The 20178-nt window shown below is 40.3% G+C and overlaps 2 protein-coding genes across 5 annotated transcripts in view; one reads left to right on the forward strand and one right to left on the reverse strand.

Moving 5' to 3' along the window:
- Positions 1 to 13958, forward strand: part of LOC126298418 (GATOR complex protein NPRL2) — a 150924-nt gene extending 136966 nt beyond the window's left edge. For 3 of the 4 annotated variants that reach the window (XM_049989747.1, XM_049989746.1, XM_049989745.1), the window contains one exon: positions 12534 to 13939. The gene's annotated coding sequence lies outside the window, so the exon portion shown is untranslated. Of the gene's footprint in view, positions 1 to 12533 lie in introns of all 4 variants that reach the window. The other variant, XM_049989744.1, reaches the window with a different exon arrangement.
- Positions 13959 to 14035: 77 nt separating this feature from the next.
- LOC126299082 (nicolin-1-like) overlaps positions 14036 to 20178 on the reverse strand; it is a 119637-nt gene continuing 113494 nt past the window's right edge. The window contains exons 5-6 of the mRNA XM_049990752.1: positions 17341 to 17463; positions 14036 to 14197 (exon numbers count right to left, since the gene is read on the reverse strand). Coding sequence (XP_049846709.1) covers positions 14156 to 14197; positions 17341 to 17463 — 165 coding nt within the window. The 3' untranslated portion in view covers positions 14036 to 14155. The remainder of the gene's footprint in view (positions 14198 to 17340; positions 17464 to 20178) is intronic.

The following is a 20178-nucleotide window of genomic DNA, read 5'->3' on the forward strand; positions in this document are numbered from 1 at the left end:
AGATACCTCCAGGCACTGCCCTGGAAACATATCCGTGCAAAGGTGACAAAACTCGAGCTTCATGCTTGATACACACTACTGCTGGGTACAGGCAAACACCACCAGTCCTCTGCCTTCTGTAAGCTCTTGCCATGCTTCAGTGACCACTGGATGTTGCAGTGGTGGAACATTGTATGCCTCAGGGACTGGGGATCTTGGCTTGACCACCCAGATCGAGAGGATGGCAAAAACCCCTATAAAAAACACTTCAGTCGCAGCATGTGCTGCATGCCAGTGACATGCATGGCTGTTGAGGTAGAACAGTCATTATCAGGCAACCATTGGGGAAACTGCTGAACCTCAGTTGTATAAGGCTGACCTAGGGGCACTGGGCTCTATGTAGGTGGACTATTATTTCCCCAGCTGCTCATGGGACTGAGATGGAACCTTTGAACTACTCCTCCTTCCAGTGGAAAGGGTTTACCGCTGGTAGGTATGAACACTGAATTGAACAAGAGGGCTCACATTAGCCATTCCTATAGACTTGGAGATTACACAGAATCTTTCAGTCTCTAGTAACAGAGCACATGCTGGTGGCCAGAATGTGTTTGTTATAGTTAAATGGAAAGAGGGCAGCTCTGAGAAAGTTTTATCTTTCTACGTACATAAATGGGTCTTTGCTGGAACTTTAAAAACTGTCAGACGCTTGTGAAACGGAACCCTGTTGGTAGAAATGTCTTAATTCCAATAAGTGAAGAACATCCTCAGGGTGTATGCAATAGAAAGTGAACTGCACAACACCTTGAACTACAGCGAATGTACTGAGCGAGGTGGCGCAGTGGTTAGAACACTGGACTCGCTTTCGGGAGGACGACAGTTCAATCCCGTCTCCGGCCACCCTGATTTATGTTTTCCGGAATTTCCGTAAATCGTTTCAGGCAAATGCCGGGATAGTTCCTTTGAAAGGGCACGGCCGATTTCCTTCCCAATACTTCCCTAACCCGAGCTTGCGCTCCGTCTCTAATGACCTCATTGTCAATGGGACGTTAAACACTAACCACCACCACTACAGCGAATGTGTTGTGACTATCAGGGATCTGGTTGACATTCCCCAAGAAGAACTGAAAGCTAAGTGATCCAAGGAAGGCACTGTTAATGTGCAAAACATAATGAAAAGGGTGGATGGCACTGTAATGAAATCAGACTAGTTTATACTGACTTCCAGCAGCATGAAACTTCCAGAGCATGTTAAATCCAGTTTCCTTCACCTCAGCATGTGGCCTTATTTTTCCGAACCCAGTGTGCTATTTGAACTTTGGGCACACCTCCCTTAGGTTGTAAGGGACACACGACTTGCGACAAATGTGGTAAGGCCACCCATGAAGGATTTAGTTGTTCACCTCCTCCAAAGTGTGTAAACTGCTCTGGGGATCACCCTGTCTGTAGTAGAGACTGCAGTGTCCTCCTTGAGAAGGTACAGGAGACCAAAACAACAAAGTGTATCTCATACGGTGATGCGAAAAAGATCTACAAGGCCAAGTGCTCATTCGTGTCTGTTCTTAAACAGTCATTTCAGAAGATCGAAAGATCGATGCTGCTACACAAACGGAGGTTGCTAGTGTTAGCAGTAGTGCCTGCATGTGCCAAAGCACATGCTGTTCAGCAAGCTGGCTGTGTTTGAACACTGCGACAACATCCAGGAATGCGTGGCCCACATAATATGAGTGATCCATGATCCATCCCAGAGTCCTCAGGTCTTCTTTGGAAGCAACCTGTATCTTGGTGGACAATGAGTGCTGCTTGGCAATCTGGAACAGGCGTGCGGCTCTTTGACAGTTTAAGTACCACCCAAAAGCAGTGAACCTCTCAGCCTTTCAGGTCACGAGAGCCATGGTTCGACTTGTAATTAAAGAGACCAAGAAAAGGCCATGGTATACGTTTCTGGATTCCATCAAATCATTCCACTTGTTCCACAAAAGTATGGGAAGCCATCAGTAGGATTTCCGATAAACACAGTCACTTACCAACAGCAAGCAATGCTGAAATGAGTGTCTTCAAACAGTGCCTGGAAATATCGGATCAGATGGTTGCAGAGCATTTTGCAGTGACTACTGCCAATGCCAGCGTGGATCCGGCATTTCTCTGCTACCGTGTGACTGTAGGGGGGCATGAATTGGACTTCAAAGCCAACAGTTCTGAGCCCTACAATTTCCCTTTCTCCATGTGGGAGCTGGAATCCACACTGACTGAGACTCATGATTCTGCTCCTGGTAACAATCAGATCTGGTACTGCATGCTTGCATGTTGCAGTAGTTAATGGAGTATCGCCTTAACAAGCTGTGTAGGAAAGACCCTGGAGCGAGTGGTTAACCGTTGTCTGATCTGGTTGTTAGAGGCCAGACAACTTCTTAGCCACTCTCTGTGGATTTTGGAGATTTCTGTCCACTGTCGACATCCTGATCCTGCTATAGAGGCGGGTGTTCAGCAGGCTTCCCTGAATAAACATCACTGTCTTGATATCTTATTTGACATCTGTAAGGCATAGGACACTACCTGGAGACACGGTATTATCATGCAGCTCCATCAATGGGGCTTTCGTTCAACTCTCCATCTTCATACAGTCTTTCCTGTCTAAGTGGTTTTTTACATCCTGCATTGGTGGCACTGTGTCAGATTGTTTTGAGCAGGAGAATGGTGTCCTTCAGGGCAGTGTTTTAAATGTTACCATCTTTGCCATAGCTATAGCGGGAAAGCGCCGGTAGATAGGCACAATAAAAAAAACCACAAACACACACACAAAATTCCGAGCTTTCGCAACCGGCGGTTGCTTCGTCAGGAAGTTTCACTTTGTATTCATCTTCCCTTTTTCCGTAGTTTCACTTTGTATTCATCCTCCCTTTCTCTGTAGATGGATGTGTGTGTGTGCGTGCGCGAGTGTATACCTATCCTTTTTTCCCCCTAAGGTAAGTCTTTCCACTCCCGGGATTGGAATGACTCCTTACCCTCTCCCTTAAAACTCACATCCTTTCATCTTTCCCTCTCCTTCCCTCTTTCCTGACGAAGCAACCGCCGGTTGCGAAAGCTCGAAATTGTGTGTGTGTGTGTGTGTGTGTGTGTGTGTGTGTGTGTGTGTGGTTTCTTTTATTGTGCCTATCTACTGGTGCTTTCCCGCTTGGTAAGTCATGGAATCTTTGTTTTTAATATATTTTTCCCATGTGGAATGTGTGTGTGTGTGTGTGTGTGTGTGTGTGTGTGTGTGTGTGTGTGTGTGTGTGTGTGTGTGTGTGTGTGGTTTCTTTTATTGTGCCTATCTACTGGTGCTTTCCCGCTTGGTAAGTCATGGAATCTTTGTTTTTAATATATTTTTCCCATGTGGAATGTGTGTGTGTGTGTGTGTGTGTGTGTGTGTGTGTGTGTGTGTGTGTGTGTGTGTTGGGGGGGGGGGGTGCACTTGATCGTTTTAACCATTCTTACCATATTTTTATTTTACCTGACTTGCAGATGCGGGACACCATTATACTTTTGAAAGGCTCTATAGGTTTCTAGGCCCCATTTTTTACTCCAGATTCTCGTGGTTGCCTCACCCAGAGAAGCCTGAAAACCTGGACTGAATATCGTTAAGTGCCTTATGCGCTGTTGCTGCGGAACAATAGAGCACACTTGCTTCAGTTTTATGGGGCTTTTGTACATTCACTGCTAGACCATGAGTACACAGTGTATGGATTAGTGAGGCCTTCTTATCTGAAGATTATTGAAGCTATCCACCATAAGGGGTTTAGGCTGGCCACAAGTAATTCTAGGATCAGCCCCATACCCAGTCTCTGGGCTGAGACTGGTGAACCACCACTTAAAATCTGACCTCAGCTTCTCTTGGTGTGTAACGCTTGTAAGTCCCTCGCAGCGCTCACTTCACCTGCATACCATACTGTTGCTCACCAGTCTTTGGGACACCTTTTCCTCTGTCATCTATAACAAGGCCATTTGGGATCCATGTTCAGCAAGTACTTCCGTCAATTGGAGTGGAGCAAGTACAGCCCAGATCTGCGGTTTTGACCGTCTCTCACCCTGGTTACTGCAGAGGCCCAGAGTAATTTTAGATTTACTGCAATGCAGGAAGGGTTGCACTCCTGCTTATGTTTTAATATATTATTTAAGAACTTTTTAACTCTGTAACACACCTTTACAGCTGTCTTTACAAATGGGTCGAAACAGGGGGACTTTGTTGGTTGCCTTGTTGTTTTCCCTGATTGTGTCTTCAGGGTCCGACTACCTCAAGACTTTACTATCTTTGATGCAGAATTATATGCAATCTTGTGGGTACTGGAGCAGATGAGACATGATTCGAGTTCTAAATTCTTTGTCGGTTCAGATTCTCTGAGTGCCTTTCACACTCTACACCATTTGTACCCAGCTGGCAAAGTATTCCAGACTATCCAGGATGTCCTCCTCCAACTAAAACAACTGGGAAGGAAGTATCTTTCTGCTGGGCACCAGGGCACATGGGTATTTCAGGGAATGAAAGGGCAGATGTAGCAACCAAGGAGGCATGTCATGATGCTCAGTTGGTTCAATATGCCATCCCCCTGTAGTCTATCGTCTCTTTGTTGAGATACAGAATGTTGCATTGATGGGAAGATGAGTGGCTGGAAGTGACAGACAATAAGCTCTGCATAGTAAAGCCTACTACATGGCTGTGGCATACCTCCATCTAGCCATGTCAACAGGACGAGGTCCTTCTTTGTCATCTTTGCACAAGCCATAGCTCTATGATGCAAGGCTGCTTGCTCCAACGAGAGGATCCTCCAATCTGTGAAGCTTGTGGTGTACAGATCACTGTGAGCCAGATTTTATTAGACTGTTTTATTTTCCAACCAGTGGGCAGCAGCAGATTAGCTGACAGATTTTAAGTAACATTCAAATGAATGTGGTGAGAGTTTTAAGGTGTTGTAATTTGTCCAACATGTTTCCAAACATTTTAGGGACATGTTTTTAAGGTGTTAACAGGATGACCAGCTAACTCATGCTTCTTTATAAGTGGTCAGCCAGCCACATTTCTCCCTGCTTTTCTTTTAGCTCCTCTGTCATTTTATTTCTGTTTTAATCCCAGGTATAGCAGCCTTCACCCTTTTTCTGTAGTCTTAATATCTGTAAGATAAAGTGATTTTGTGGTCAATGCAAGATGGGAGTGAGTGCATGAGTGTCATTTTATAGGTTTTCTCCTCACAGTGGGCATGTTCACATGCTGGTAATAAAATCAGGAGTGCCCATGTATGAACACACATCTGGTTTCTGCTGTGCTCTCCATATTGGGGTGATGCCACCTACCCCCTGCTCTCCATATGCAGTAGTGGAATCAGTAAAAAGGCATAGATATTTGCAGGAAAATTAACATTGTTAAAACTCACATTAACTCCCAAACACAAAGAGGCTAGATTGGAGTTTGCTGAAAAACATATGTCATGGACTTGGAATAAAGTGATCTTCAGTGATGAGAAGTAATTTAATTTAGATGGGCAGGATGGATTTCAGTATTATTGGCATGATCTGAGAACAGAGCAGCAGGTATGAATAGGGAGAAATTGTGGTAATGGAACTGTTGTGATTTGGTCAGCCTTCTGTGCTGAAGGTAAATCCTGCATTGTGTGGCTGAACACTAGAATGAAGTCTTTGTACACTGAGATGCTAGAAACAGAATTGATTAGAATGTATGAGGACCTAGGGGATGGAAGTCTAATGTTTCAACAAGATAATGCATCTGTGTATAGTTCTGCTAGAACTAAAAATGGTTTGAAGATAAAGATGTTGATTTCTTGCCCTGTTCTGCATGTAGCCTGAATTTGAACTCCATGGAAAACCTTTATGGAATACTTGCAAGGCAAGGAAGGCAATTTGAGACCATATGTGAGCTGAAAAGAGTGATAAGAGAAAACTGAATGACAATTTCACTGAAATTACAAACCCTAACAGAATCAATGCTGGAGACAATGTTTGAGGTAATTAGGAAGACTGGAAGTTGGACAAAGTACTGACAATGCAATAATGCAATAGGTCAGTGTGAGTACCTTTGCACCAATTTCAGTTCAGGAAATGCAAATGCCATATTTTGTTACTGATGTTATGAAAGAAACTTCATAATTCCACCATTATAGTTTGTTTTATATATATCTACTGCTCCCATAGTAAATTCCATACATGTATGCTTCAGACATTGTACTATTACTTTAGTGGTACCTTACCTTTATGTTTATATCCACTACTGTATGTTGTGTGCATAAGACAGTGATACCCTTTCATAACACAGGGATGCATTTTTCATGTTTGTTATAGATCTAGCTGATCCAAACATTCTCTATAGGAATGGTTTGTAGAACAATCCATAGATTTTTATAATCTTGAGATGCTCCCAAATTTAGTGTATATCAGTATTACTGAACACTTTTGAATTATAAGGGAGCTTGGAGACATTCCCCATGTTCAGATCAACATTACTGACATCATTTACCTAAGGCTGTTCATCAAGTAAGACTCATTACAACACTAAGATGTTAGATCAGTGTTGAATTTGGTAACAGAATGTATACACATAGATCAAACTGTTAAATGTTGATTAAAATAACATTGATGCCAAGAATAAATTAAACTCCAACTCCAACTTCCCAATTTCCAAAATGCATGTTCCTCGATGAGGCGTTGGCATTCTACACCTTGTTACATCAATACTCCTCCACTTTCAACGAGTGGTGAGAACATTTAAATATCCAGTAAGCCTTGCTGTTTTTATTAAATTGCTTCATACAGCATCTTGATCATCACAACCCAATCTGTCTATGTCACATAAAACAACAGCTTTTATCTTTCTCTGTACATTGATGAAACTACGTGATTTGTTTGTATCTACCGCACCTGTTACATACTCTTCCATACTGCTATAGATTTCCTTCATGGTAGATGACTAATATGATAATCTTCTGTAAAGCTGTAAGGGAAACACGTCTGAGATTATTTGACATTTAAAAAATTATTTACCAGCTTGAACGATTATTAATTAACAGTAAAATACATATATTACATGAATTACATCGTAAAATAAGTTGATAAACTATCCTAGAGCAGAACAATTGATGTTCTTGTGTTGCACAGAACACATTACTTTTAGAGTATTTCCGTACATATTTATGGTCCAGAATGAGATTTTCACTCTGCAGCAGAGTATGTGCTGATATGAAACTTCCTGGCAGATTAAAACTGTGTGTGGACCGAGACTCGAACTCGAGTCCGGCACACAGTTTTAATCTGCCAGGAAGTTTCATATTTATGAGTGTCCCATTTTAGAGAGTTCGACTTCATACATTTCTGCACAGTGTTTTTCACTTCACAGGTGTGCCCATATTGAGCACAATTTAAGAGTTTTGCTCCAGGAACCATTTAAAAATGAGTGGGAGCTGCTAACAAAGTCTACATCATTGTCCGTTATCACTTTCTTGTAAGATATCCTCTTAAAAGTCTGCCATGTCTGACACAATTGAAAGTTCATACACACAGTATTTGAACCCCTCTGACATCAAAATAAGGAACATTCCACCATCATCACGCTTCTTAGAATGGACAATAGGAAATTTAAGATGATGATAAGGATGTGAGATATTTCAATATGGAATCAATTTGAGATTCTCTGTAGATAGCACTCATTACTTCTTGTGAATAAAGAGCTACTCTTGTTTCACAAGGAAGATATTTTCGGAATCCGAACTGCGTGTCAATAGATCATTTTCTTCAAGATAATTCATATTGTTCAAACACTGTATATCTCCCAAAATCGTGCTGCACATCTGTCAGTGGTCCAAGTCTGAAATTCAGTGGACTACTTCTATCTCCTCTCTTGAGTATTGGTGTGACGTGTGCAACTTTCCATGGCTCTTTCGTCAAGAAGTTGTATATGATTCTTAGAAATTGGGCTATTTCATTGGCATACTCAGAGAGGAACCTGATTAGTATATAATCTGGATCAAAAAACTTACTATTATTGAGTGGCTCAAGTTACTTTGCTACACTGTGGGCATCTATTTCTAAATAACTCATGTTGACAGCTATTCTTGATTCGAATTTTGGAATATTTACTTTGCTTTCTTTGGTGAAGGAATTTCTGAAAACTATGTTTAGAAACTCCGCTTCAGTGGCACTTTTCATTGGTAGCAATATCATTGCTGTCCTGCAGTGAAGGTATTGACTGTGTCTTGCTATGGATATACTTTATGTTTGACCAGAAGGTCTGATTTTCTTCCTTGCGTGAGTTCATGCATGGGGTACATGAGGCCCTGAGCTATGCAGCCCTTTCTTCCTTCCCGGGCTGCATTTCCTTGTCTGCGCCCCTCCCTCCTTCTTCTCGCTCCTTCTCCTCTTCTCCTTCTTTTCTTCTATCAGTGTCCTTGTTTACGTTTGCCCAGCTACCCTCCTTGTTTCTGGTATTCCTTCTGGCCCTTGTCCTCCTTTGTTTGTCTTCTTCACCTTTCCTTTTTGGTGTTTTTGGTCTCCCTTTAAGGTTTGCTGTCCCCTTCTAAATTCTCTCTCTGTAGAATGAACCAACTGGGGAAGAACACCTTACTTCATATTTTTGGTATGCAACCTTACCACCTCTTCCATCTTTCCCTTGATGCTGTTTTCCTTTAATGCTATATAGCCAGCAGGGTAGTCAGACCATGTGATGGAGTCATTACATACCCTTTTGATTGAGCCACCTGACAACACAGAGATTACACTTCTGATACCTGAGCTGTTGCCTCCTTGTGTATGCCTAGGAGTGGTTGCTTATCATTCTGGAGCATCAGAACTTGTGCCAACAGCCACTGTGCCAGATGACCCTTGCTGTGGCTGGTTGGCACCCATTAGGAGAGCCTCTGATAGTGGGTGGTGTCAGGACAGACGCTTTGCATACGAATTGTATTAAGCTTAAAAAAAAAAAAAAAAAAAAAAAAAAAGCTGGTCTTCTAAAGCCATCTCTTTAGTTGGCAATCGATCTTTTAATGCTGCTTTTTAAGACCCTGCGACATTCCTTTCCCTGGCTGCACCCTGGGATAAAGGCCAGGCTCACTGACTTGGGGTAAAACCCTTTTCCCGAAATCTGGTGTCCACCAGGACTGTCTGCACTGCCACCAAGCCACTATTTTTTTGTGGAAACTATCGAAGACAAGTTTAGCAACATGGACATTCTGCGTAATATGTGGTCAGGTTCACTGTTGATCAAAACTTCACGTGCCACCCATTGTGCAGCTCTTCATGCCTGTGACACTCTTTTCGACATCCCTGTGTCCACCACTCCTCACCAGACTTTGAATATGGTTCAGAGAATCATTTTTCATAGAGACTTCATCCTTCAAACTGATGAGGAACTCATTCATATTGTTTGGCATGTTCAGAAAAGCTGTAAGGACAATCATATCAACATCAGTGCCTTTATTCTGACATTTGAGATGGTTACTCTTCCAGAGAAGGTCGAGGCAACGGTTTATCAGTGTAATGTGAAGCCATACATCCTGCCACCACTGAGGTGTTTTTGGTGTTTGCGTTTCAGGCACATCTTCTCGCTGTTCGACGGACCTGTATGTTCTCGTCCCTGAGGGGACCACCCTCACAATCTGAGTCTGAACTTTTTGGGTGTTACCTGTTGTTGTTGGTGATGGACGGTGACCTGGCGGCACGACCGGCTTCGGCCCATTTACTTCCCATTTGGCTCCTGTTTTGGGCTTATTCAGTGGAACTGTAGTAACCATCACCTTCCGGAGTTGCAGTCCTTTATTTCCTTTTACTCTGAAGCTTGTGTCTTTCTCCAGCAATCTCATTTTACTGATGCTCACTCTCTGACCCTTCATGGATTCCATGTCTTCTGTCAGAACTGGGTAGGCCCTTTGAGGTCTTCCTTTGGTGCTCGCTCATTGGCCCTTATGGAAGTTGTTAGTACATGGATCTCCCTTTGTACCACATTGGAAGCAGTTTCCTTTCAGGTACACTTATGCTCTGTCATCGCAGTTCACAATCTCTGTCCCCCCTCTTGATGGCCCCCATTCGCCACTGACCAGTCTCATGATGGAGTACAGCCATTGCCATCACCATCTCCATCCTGCCTTGCTACATCTTAACGAGCACTCCTTCTCCGCCATTCTTATTACCTTTAAATGTCTTCATGCCAAAGCCCATTACTTAATCAAACCGAGCAAGCAGGTGTGTTAGGAAAGTTTTGTCTCTTCTATAGGTTCTTCCGTTGCTTTATCATGGGTGTGGGCTACAATCCATACCCTCCAAGGTTGCAAATGGCAGTTTTCCATCCTGGGACTTGACCATCCAAGTTGCCTTGGTACTGATCCATCGATTCTTGCGGAATACCTTGCGACACATTTTGTGTCGACATTGGCATACAGCCACCTTCCTCCTTTGAAGACATTGGGGTGATGCCACCTACTCCCTGCTCTCCTTTACCTCTCTGGGGGTAGATTTGTGGCTTTATGTCAAATTCCTTTTTGTTCAGTTGTGGGCTATTTTTTTTTTTTTTTTTCTGCCTGCTGTAGAGTGAGTTATGCTATTTTCACTCTTGGATTGCTTATCTTCCCAATATTTTGAATGTTCCTAAGTCTGTGATGCTTTTAATTCATAGGAATGTATAAGAAATGAATGGCACTGTAAACTTTGTACAGACAGTCTTAAATAATTGTTATGCTCATCATGTGTGGGAGATCTGGAAGCAGTCATTTGTATGTGGAATTAAAACGGGGTATATCAGATGTACATCCGGTGGAGGAAGATACACATATGGTGCCCATTTGTGCAAGGACAGATCAACTTTCACCCTCTTACCTGTAGATAAGGATGAGAGATGCACTGTTTTAAGGCTACCTAAAGTGGTAATGGTGTGGGGTATGATTGCCACAGGACAGTCTATACACTACTAATAAGGTCTGAAATTGAAATTGCAGAAAATGAACTTTCACCTATTTTGCTGCTGTTATTGGTGCTCGTAAATAAGTTAAAAGATATTAGACAAAGATGACTAACTTCTTTTTATTTCTGGCAGGTCACAAATTGAATAAATAAAAATGACTTCCTGTTGTTAAAAAACTATACACTTACTGCACCATATTCTAGAATACCATTAAAAAAATGATACATTGAACTCCATGTTTGTGGTCTACTGAACAGGGTAGAAATAACAGATATGAATCATAGATGTTTGTAAATACCACAAATTACGATTACAATAGAATTTCCTTCCCACTCCCCTCACACCTTTGTAGTAATGGACACTTTACTATGCCACAGCAATGTTTATACAAAATGGTTTAAATGGCTCTAAGCACTATGGGACTCAACACCTGAGGTCATCAGTCCCTTAGACTTAGAACTACTTAAACCTAACTAACCAAAGGATATTACACACATCCATGCCCGAGGCAGGATTCGAACCTGTTTTCCGACTGAAGCGCCTAGAATCGCTCGGCCACAGTGGCCAGCTAATGTTTATAGAGCAAGAAAACCTTGGCCATATTATTTTCTGCTCATGAAAAAACTATATCAGTTAATTACAGTCAGACATAACGTAGATACTTTGAAATCCTTTGACAGATTTATTTCCCATTTTAAAAATTGACAAGTTAGCAAATCTCGCATTATTTCATATTCAGTGTCAGAACTCCATTTGGGCTCCATGAAGCATCCAATAAATGTAAAGTTGTGCCTTATGATTACTACTTTACTACTTCTCATTGTATCGAGTTCTTACCAGAGCAATACAAATTATAAACAGAAAGCAGTTATTCATAAGAGTGAGGCAGCTACACAAAGATTTCCAAACTACAGTTGCCAATTTTTCCTTGTGAAATTTGCAGCACTGAGACAAGCATTATCGTGTTAAAAAAATAGCCTTATTTCCTCAGCATAGTTACTCTTTGTTCTGTGACTGACTTACCAGTGTTTGTTTTTATATCTTTGTTTAAGTTTATATATGTTAGCCTATGTCACTTTTTGGATGTGTAAAATATTTTTTCCACTTCATTGCCTTACTTGTAATCGTGCACTTACCTCTGTATACATTACGCAAGGACTGAAAGATAATGGCTGCCAGACTCTTCATTAGTGTTGATTACATCACTGCATACTGTTGATACAGTATGCCGCTGTCAGCGATTCCTTTCCATTCATTGTTATTGCCTGTATTGTCTCCTGTTTTGTTCAAATCACAGTACTTTGATATCAGAATGTAATCTATAGAGGGTTAAGTCTCCAATATTGAACAAATTTACTTGCTGTCTAACGTGGCATCGGAATCAACTCTTGGTTATTGCTTTGTTTAGACATTGTAAAACAGACTAGTACCAAATTTGCGTCATGCAAGTAGAACGTCTTTTGCATTTCAGTAGTAAGTTTTATATTGGTTCTTTCTTCTGATTTAGCTTATTTTACTGTCAGTATAACTGTGTTTTCTTGTTGTGGTTTAAGCCTGATTTTCTAAATAATAGTTTGTGTTGTCATTCTGTTATATTGTATAGATACTGTTATTTCTTTTTCAGGTTCTCAATTTTTTTTCACATTAAACGGAGGAAATAATATTTATAATGATCTGTCTGAAGACTATCATACATGTACATACACTTCTGCACTTCATACGAAAGAAGTTGCTTGAAAATCACTACAGTACAATTTTTAATGCCAAAATTAATTCAGTATTGTAGTATTTCCAAATGATCTAGAGTTTATGAAAATGTTATGTAAGATTATACCATTTTTGTGTTTCGCAATGAACAATCTATGTTTTATGATAAGACTGTATAAAATAAGAAGACTGCATATTGTATGTCTACGTGATTGTAAGGCTGACAAGTAGTTATTTTGTTGTAGATTCATTGTATTAGCAAAACTGTCTCAGTAATTGTTTAATACATAAAAGCACAACGAACTGCTTTAGAATGAGTCATCGAAAGAGTCCAAGTAATTAAGCTGTAATTTTGTCATATTTATTTTACCATGATGAGATTCTTCTTCACAAGCACTCAAGGCACTCGATTTAATTTCTGTTGTCATCCTTGTCTGTGTAACTTATGAAATTCATCATGTTGTTTTTGTGTTTTTGTTTTCCTTTTTTTTTCTGAGAGATATGATATTTTGTGTACATAATGAGAATAGATCACTACTTACTAAATAGAGGAACATTGTGAGACAACAGTCTCTCTCTCTCTCTCTCTCTCTCTCTCTCTCTCTCTCTCTCTCTCTCTCTCTCTCTCTCTCTCCCTCCCTCCCTCCCTGTGTGTGTGTGTGAGAGAGAGAGAGAGAGAGAGAGAGAGAGAGAGAGAGAGAGAGAGAGAGAGAGAGATATGTGTCTCGCGGTTCTAGGCGCACAGTCCGGAACCGTGCGACTGCTACGGTCGCAGGATCGAATCCTGCCCCAAGCATGGATGTGTGTGGTGTCCTTACGTTAGTTAGGTTTAAGTAGTTCTAAGTTCTAGGGGACATATGACCACAGCAGTTGAGTTCCATAGTGCTCAGAGCCATTTGAACCATTTTTGTGTGTCTCTCCTTTGTTTGGTAAAGAGTGATCTGCCCTCATGTGTATTATATTCCATCCTGCAGTTTCTGTAAAATTGTGTTCTATATACAGTTATTATTTAAATAGTGTCAAATTATATCTTGTTTATGGTATGTTTTATTTTCTTAAAGTTTTTGTCAAACTGATTGTTATTTTTCACCCTGTTGGCTTCTTTTATTTTTTATTGTGTTAAAATGTTTTTCTCTTCATTCTTCTTTCATCTTTTAGTAAATAATTAACTTTGTTATACACTGTTGACAATTTAGTGATCATGTGCAATAAGCAATACTTTCACGTTTTGATCATGTATTGTAACTTATTATTTGATACCAATTTATATATTATAATAAATGATGTGATATAATTTTATATAAGCTTATAAGATTCAAATAAATCCATGAAGGCATAAAAACTTTGGCTACCATCAGTGATTTAATATAATAATCTTTATTTTTCCAAAAATGTAATAGAACAACAAATATGTGAAACAGAAAATTAAAGATACAGCTGGATTGTTATGAAGCATGGAAATTGAGTCATAAAACATCTGGCTGCTCAGTGTCATTTGCTGGTCAAACTTCACTTTCTTATCTCTAGTGTTGAACTTTGTTACAGATGGGGAAGATTGAAAAACTCATATGCTCTGTTCACCTGTGAAATTAACATGGAATCATGTGTTAACTTGATCACTATAGTTTTAGATATAACATTTTTACAGTTTGTCACATTGTCCTCAGAGATTCGCAAGACTTATATGAAGATGAATGCATTAGTTACTTACACATTTTATAAACTGTATTAGGTATAACTGACAGCATGCAGGAACACACAAGTTGTACAAAAATTATACATCTGGAAATCAGACTTCGTCAGGATATTGCAGATTTTTACAAAAGTTAATGGAGGAAATAGCACACCAAAATATTGTTTCTTCGAATAGGAGGGATGGATGTGTCAAAGATAGATTTTATCACTCAAACACATCAAAGTTTTGATGTACTGGTATCAGGAAAAGTACTGAAAACAAAACAAAAAAGTAATTCCTAATCTATTTTCTTTTAACTATAGAGAAAGTTGATACCAGGGTCTCAGTTACAAAATATTGTCACACATATCACTACAACATCAATGTAAGGATTGGGGTACCATTTGTTGGGCCTATTCTAAAAGGAATTCCAAACTGCATCAGGATCCACTGCAAGTACTACGACACATAAGCGGGAGGTGATAAAACTTGGATTTCATGGTTGAGCGGCTGCTCATAAGGCGCATATCACGCTGGTAAATGCCAAATGACGCCTCGCTTGGTGTAAGGAGCGTAAAAATTGGATGATTGAACAGTGGATAAACGTTGTTTGGAATGACGAATCCCGGTACATAATTTGGCGATCCGATGACATGGTGTAGGTATGGCGAATGCCCGGTGAACATCATCTGCCAGTGTGTATAGTGCCGGTGGTGTTATATTGTGGTCGTGTTTTTCATGGGTTGAGCTTGCACCCCTTGTTATTTTGTGTGGCACAGGCCTACACCAATGTTTTAAGCACCTTCTTGCTTCCCACTGTTGAAGAGCAATTCGAGGATGGCAGTTTCATCTTTCAACACGATCGAGCACCTTTTCGTAATGCTCGGCCTGTTGCAGAGAGGTTGCACGACAATAACATCCCTGTAATGGACTTGCCTGCACAGAGTCCTGATCTGAATCCTATAGAACACCTTTGGGATGTTTTGGGATGCAAACTTCGTGCCAGGAGTCACTGACCTACATTGATACCTTTCATCAGGGCAGCACTCCGTGAAGAATGGTCTGACATTACCCAAGAAACCTTCCAGTACCTGATTGAACGTGGAAGCTGTCAGCAAGGCTAAGGGTGGGTCAACACCATATTGAATTGCAGCATAACTGATGGAGGTTGCCATGAACTTGTAAGTCATTTTCAGCCAGGTGTCCAGAAACTTTTGATCACATAGTGTTTTTGGACTTAAGGCCATCATCAGAAGCAAATTCTTTGCCTAACATTTCACCTTCCAGTGCTGGGGACACCATCAGACACTTTAAAAATTCAAAAATCTGTTACAGTTCTTGGAGGATGAGCTCGATCATTTAAGAATGGTCTTCAGGAAAAACTACTGCTCTGTGAAAGAGGTAAATAGGGCACTACATCCTAAAAGGTCTATAACTTCTAATGAAAAAGAGCCAGCTAAATGGAAAGTTTTCCTTACATTTGTAAAAACAAATCACATTATAAAACTGCTCAGAAATCCTGGTATTACACTGTGTTTAAACCAACAAGAAAGGTACGTGAATATTTGAACACTGCAATGGTCCTATACCAGCCGCTTACAACAGCAGAGGTATATAAAATCCAGTGTGTTTGCAGTCAAGTGCACAAAGAAACAACTAAAAGAAGCATTAACACTCACATTAAAGAAAGTGAGCAAGTGTGGCCTGGGCAAGATGCGTAAATGAGCCATAGCAATCATGTACTAGGACCAAGAAACCAAGCGAGGTGGCGCAGTGTTTAGCACACTTGACTCACAATTGGGAGGATGATGGTTCAAACCTACATCCGGCCATCCTGATTTTGCTTTTCCATGATTTCCCTAAATCCATTCAGGCAAATTCCGCAACTGTTCCTTCAAGGGCATGGCCGACTTACTTCGCCATCCTTCCTTGATCCTATGGGACTGTCGACCTAGCTGTTTGGTACCCTCCCCCAAATCAACCAACCAGCCAATCAGGAAACCACCAAACTTGTTTCTCTGACACTGTGGTTTTAGCAAGATCTAATAATTACAACTCAAGGATGTACAGAGAGGCCATAGAAATTCAAAAGCACATAAACAATTTCAACAGAAATGAAGGAGGATTGAAATTAGACAAGTTTTGGGCTGTACATTGCTAAAACACTGGACTCGCATGTGGGAGGACAATGGTTCAATCTCGCATCCGGCCATCCTGATTTAGGTTTTCCGTGATTTCCCTAAATCACTCCAGGCAAATGCCGTGATGGTTCCTTTGAAAGGCCACAGCCGACTTCCTTCTCCGTCCTTCCTTAGTCCGATGAGACCAATGACCTCTCTGTTTGGTCTCTTCCCTCAAACAACCCAACCCAACATTGCTAAATACAACAAACAGTGCCAACTCTTCCCCACTACAAACTCCGTAGCAAATGTTGGCACAACTCCGCAAGCTTAGGCATTGGTCTAATGATGTCATAAACTGACTGTTGCATGGAGAAATATAAACTGTTTGGCCAGCTGAGCTTTTTGCAGTCTGTAACAGCTTTATGAGTCATTAAAGGCCTGTGGTGATGTGTCCAGCATTGGAAGACAAAACATTAGACAGAGAATTATGTCTTGAACTATGACCTTATGCTCATAAATCAGATATCAACCATAACCATTTGAAACTTGTTTGACAATTTACTGATATCAGTTGGGCGTCTCAGCAGTTTTTACATTTCTGTTGACAACCACATAATCTAAAAGTACATCACCTATTTTATCACTCACAAAGTTCGCCAGGTTCATGGTGATCTTGTTCCAACATCAGTAACTAACGCAAACAATCCTGAACAGTAGGTACTTGATGTCTAATATGAACAAGGTTACCCAGTAGTTAAGGCCTGGCATTTTCAAGAAATGGGGGTTCAAATACCAATCCTACAATTCGGATTTAAGTTTCCTATGGTTTCCTTAAGTCACTAATAGTCTCTCTCTCTCTCTCTCTCTCTCTCTCTCTCTCTCTCTCTCTCTCTCTCTCTCAAAATGAAATTATCATTTGAATTTACCTGCACATCTTTAAATTGAGCTGGACCTTCACGTTGCTCTTTGGCCTCTCGCTGTTCATTGCATGCAAGCCACTTAAGTGATTCTACCGTCTGGCACTGAATCACTGTTGTTAGAGACACTTCCTGTAGAATGTTAGCAGGTGTAATCAGTATTTACATATGTTGATAAGACAATTAGGCATACATGAATTTAAAAGTTACAGCATGAAGTAAGTCACCTAAATGACTGAAACTTGTTTCATATTTTCCAGGCAGTCAGGTATCCTAGTTATTCAAGATTGTTAGCGAGCCATGCATTTGGTAACATCTAGGTGGTCTCTCATGTGTACAGTATTCATAGTCATTACGACAGTCACAATGACATATTATGGCATGAATGCCATAAGGCACCAAAAGAGATTGGGGCCCCTCCTGATCCATGTTTCCCACATTTTTCTTCATAACTCAGTGAATGGTTAGAGCTCAGTCCAAAGTGCACACATTGATGCTATCCCTGATGTTTGCAGAAGAACATAATTAAAGTTGCCTCTAGGACCACACAAGCACCATCAGGTTTGTTGAATGCTCCTCAAATCATTCTGACATAATTTGAGAGCTATGGGGTGGTGCACTGCATTGCTGAAGATGCTCTTTGTCTCCAAGTTACTGTAGTGGAACAAATGTACATATGATTGGACAGTAGGTCTTTGTCAGTTACTATTGGTTTCTCTGTCTTAAGCAGACTGCAATTAATTAAAGAGATTTTTTTACACCAGATACATTTTGCTTTTATGTATAAAGCATCTTCTGTGGTCACTCATTCATTTAATTAATTTGCTGTCAGCCTGAGACAGCGAAACTAATAACAACAGATTTTAACAACTTCTGCAGAAGATGGCCATGCAAGCAAACAAAATAGGTTTTTGTATTGATTGCAAGTGAGGTATGATGGCATATGTCTCAAGGGCCCCACTTCATCCCAAGAAAACCAGAATATCTTCACCGTCAACCTGAACAGTGCTAGTCTTCTGTGACATATGATGAGTAAAGACCTATGTGTGTGTCAGTAGCACCTGTATTGCATAGTAAAGAAGTGGTTCTGTATGATATGACTATTCATCAGCTGTTGTGATTAATCATTGAATTACAACAGTATGTTATTGGCTATCCATCTGCCGTTGAAATAATTGATAATCAACAGCAACTCCTGCCATCAGAATGTAGTCACCCATAATAGTTGACTCCAGCAGCATCAGTTTTCACTGAATCAAGATACCCATGGTAGACCCTTGACACAGTGGTATATAAAAAAAGCAGCTGCCAGCACAGCTTTATGGATGCAGTTTCCAGTGCAGTAGGCCACTATCAAATGTTTTGATATTGATAAATCTTGCCCATAACTCCCTCATCAATAGCGAGGACAGGATCTGTCAACACCCTGGTCACATGATGATGTACACTATTCTGTCCCTTAGGTTGACAAAAGACTCTCCAGTTCAGCAACTATCTCCTATTCAGTTGTTCCTGAGTTTATAGCACATCAGATATTGATCTTTAGGAGTATTGAGATCATACCTTTACATTAATACCAAATAGCACCACATTCCAGCCCTTCCTTTGGGAAGCAACTATCTGTATCATGAGAAGTGCATTTATCTTACAGGCTTTATAAAAATGTTATAATAGTGAAAAAAGTTAGTTACATACATACTATTTCATCAAGTAAGAAAATTTCTTCAGAACCTTGACTATTATAGAATACAAAATATTTACTGTGGAAAGCAGCAGTCATCCATAAGAGTTGATTCTGAAACTGGCTCTTACCTCTTGTGCTGAAGGTACATTCTGTGTTTAAAACAAAACTAACATCTGTTATAAATCAAATGCATATAATAATTTTATTGGTCTCTGTCATGTTTATGCATTTTCCTTAAATCAGTGTCTAATGTAATCAACATACACAGTTCAGATACCATGTACCAATTACTTGTGAAGTAAATCCTCCTGGAATAAAGGCAAGCTCTGTACTGCCCTTTCTCAGTTTCTCTTTCACACCAAAATCAACAAGTTTTAAAAAGCACAAAATTACTAAGGAATAATATTTTGAAATTATGAAAAAGTTTTCTTTCCTCCGTGCTGATGTTTTGGGAATGTTTCATTGGTTCATGAACTGTGTGTTTGCAGTTAACATCTAGCAACTGAGTTCTTCCATTTTTTGCCTCTTTGTGTGTATTTTTTTTAATAGATGTTGCAATGGGAATTCTGGCCAGACTGATGAAACAAAGTGGCTATTTGCTTAATGGTTCATCTTCCTTAAAAAATACTCCATAGAGAAATGTCCAAGAAGTTCCTATATTCTTCTTGACTTGGTACAATGGGAGAAATGAACAGTTTTTTTACTGGTATCACTGCTTTGAAGCTGCCAAAACGTATTGTTCTCAGTATTGTGTTGTTTTGTTTCAGTGTTGCATTTTTGTTCTGTTGTGAAGCCATGACTGATGGGAGTGGACAAAGTTATGCTTTTGAGGGGCAACTAGTAGTGTGTGCATGGCGCATAACTGATTGGGTGAAATGTTTTTTTAGGTATTACTTACACATGCCACCAGAGGGTAACAAATTCACATCATCTCACTGGCTGCAATTATTGTGATTAGTCCACACATATTTTTAAACTGCTGCAATCTGAGCTCCACCTCAGATTACTTTAAGATCAAGTCGAGCACATGGACAATAGTGCAGGGAGATCTTGCAAACCTAGCATCACATCAATGATAACTTTTATGACGTTATTGGTACTCAGGTGCTAGTGACCATTCTAAACCAGTACTAGTGGAACAAAGAGAGACTACAGGGTACAAA

This window comes from Schistocerca gregaria, chromosome X, assembly GCF_023897955.1.
Source record: "Schistocerca gregaria isolate iqSchGreg1 chromosome X, iqSchGreg1.2, whole genome shotgun sequence".
NCBI lineage: Eukaryota > Metazoa > Arthropoda > Insecta > Orthoptera > Acrididae > Schistocerca > Schistocerca gregaria.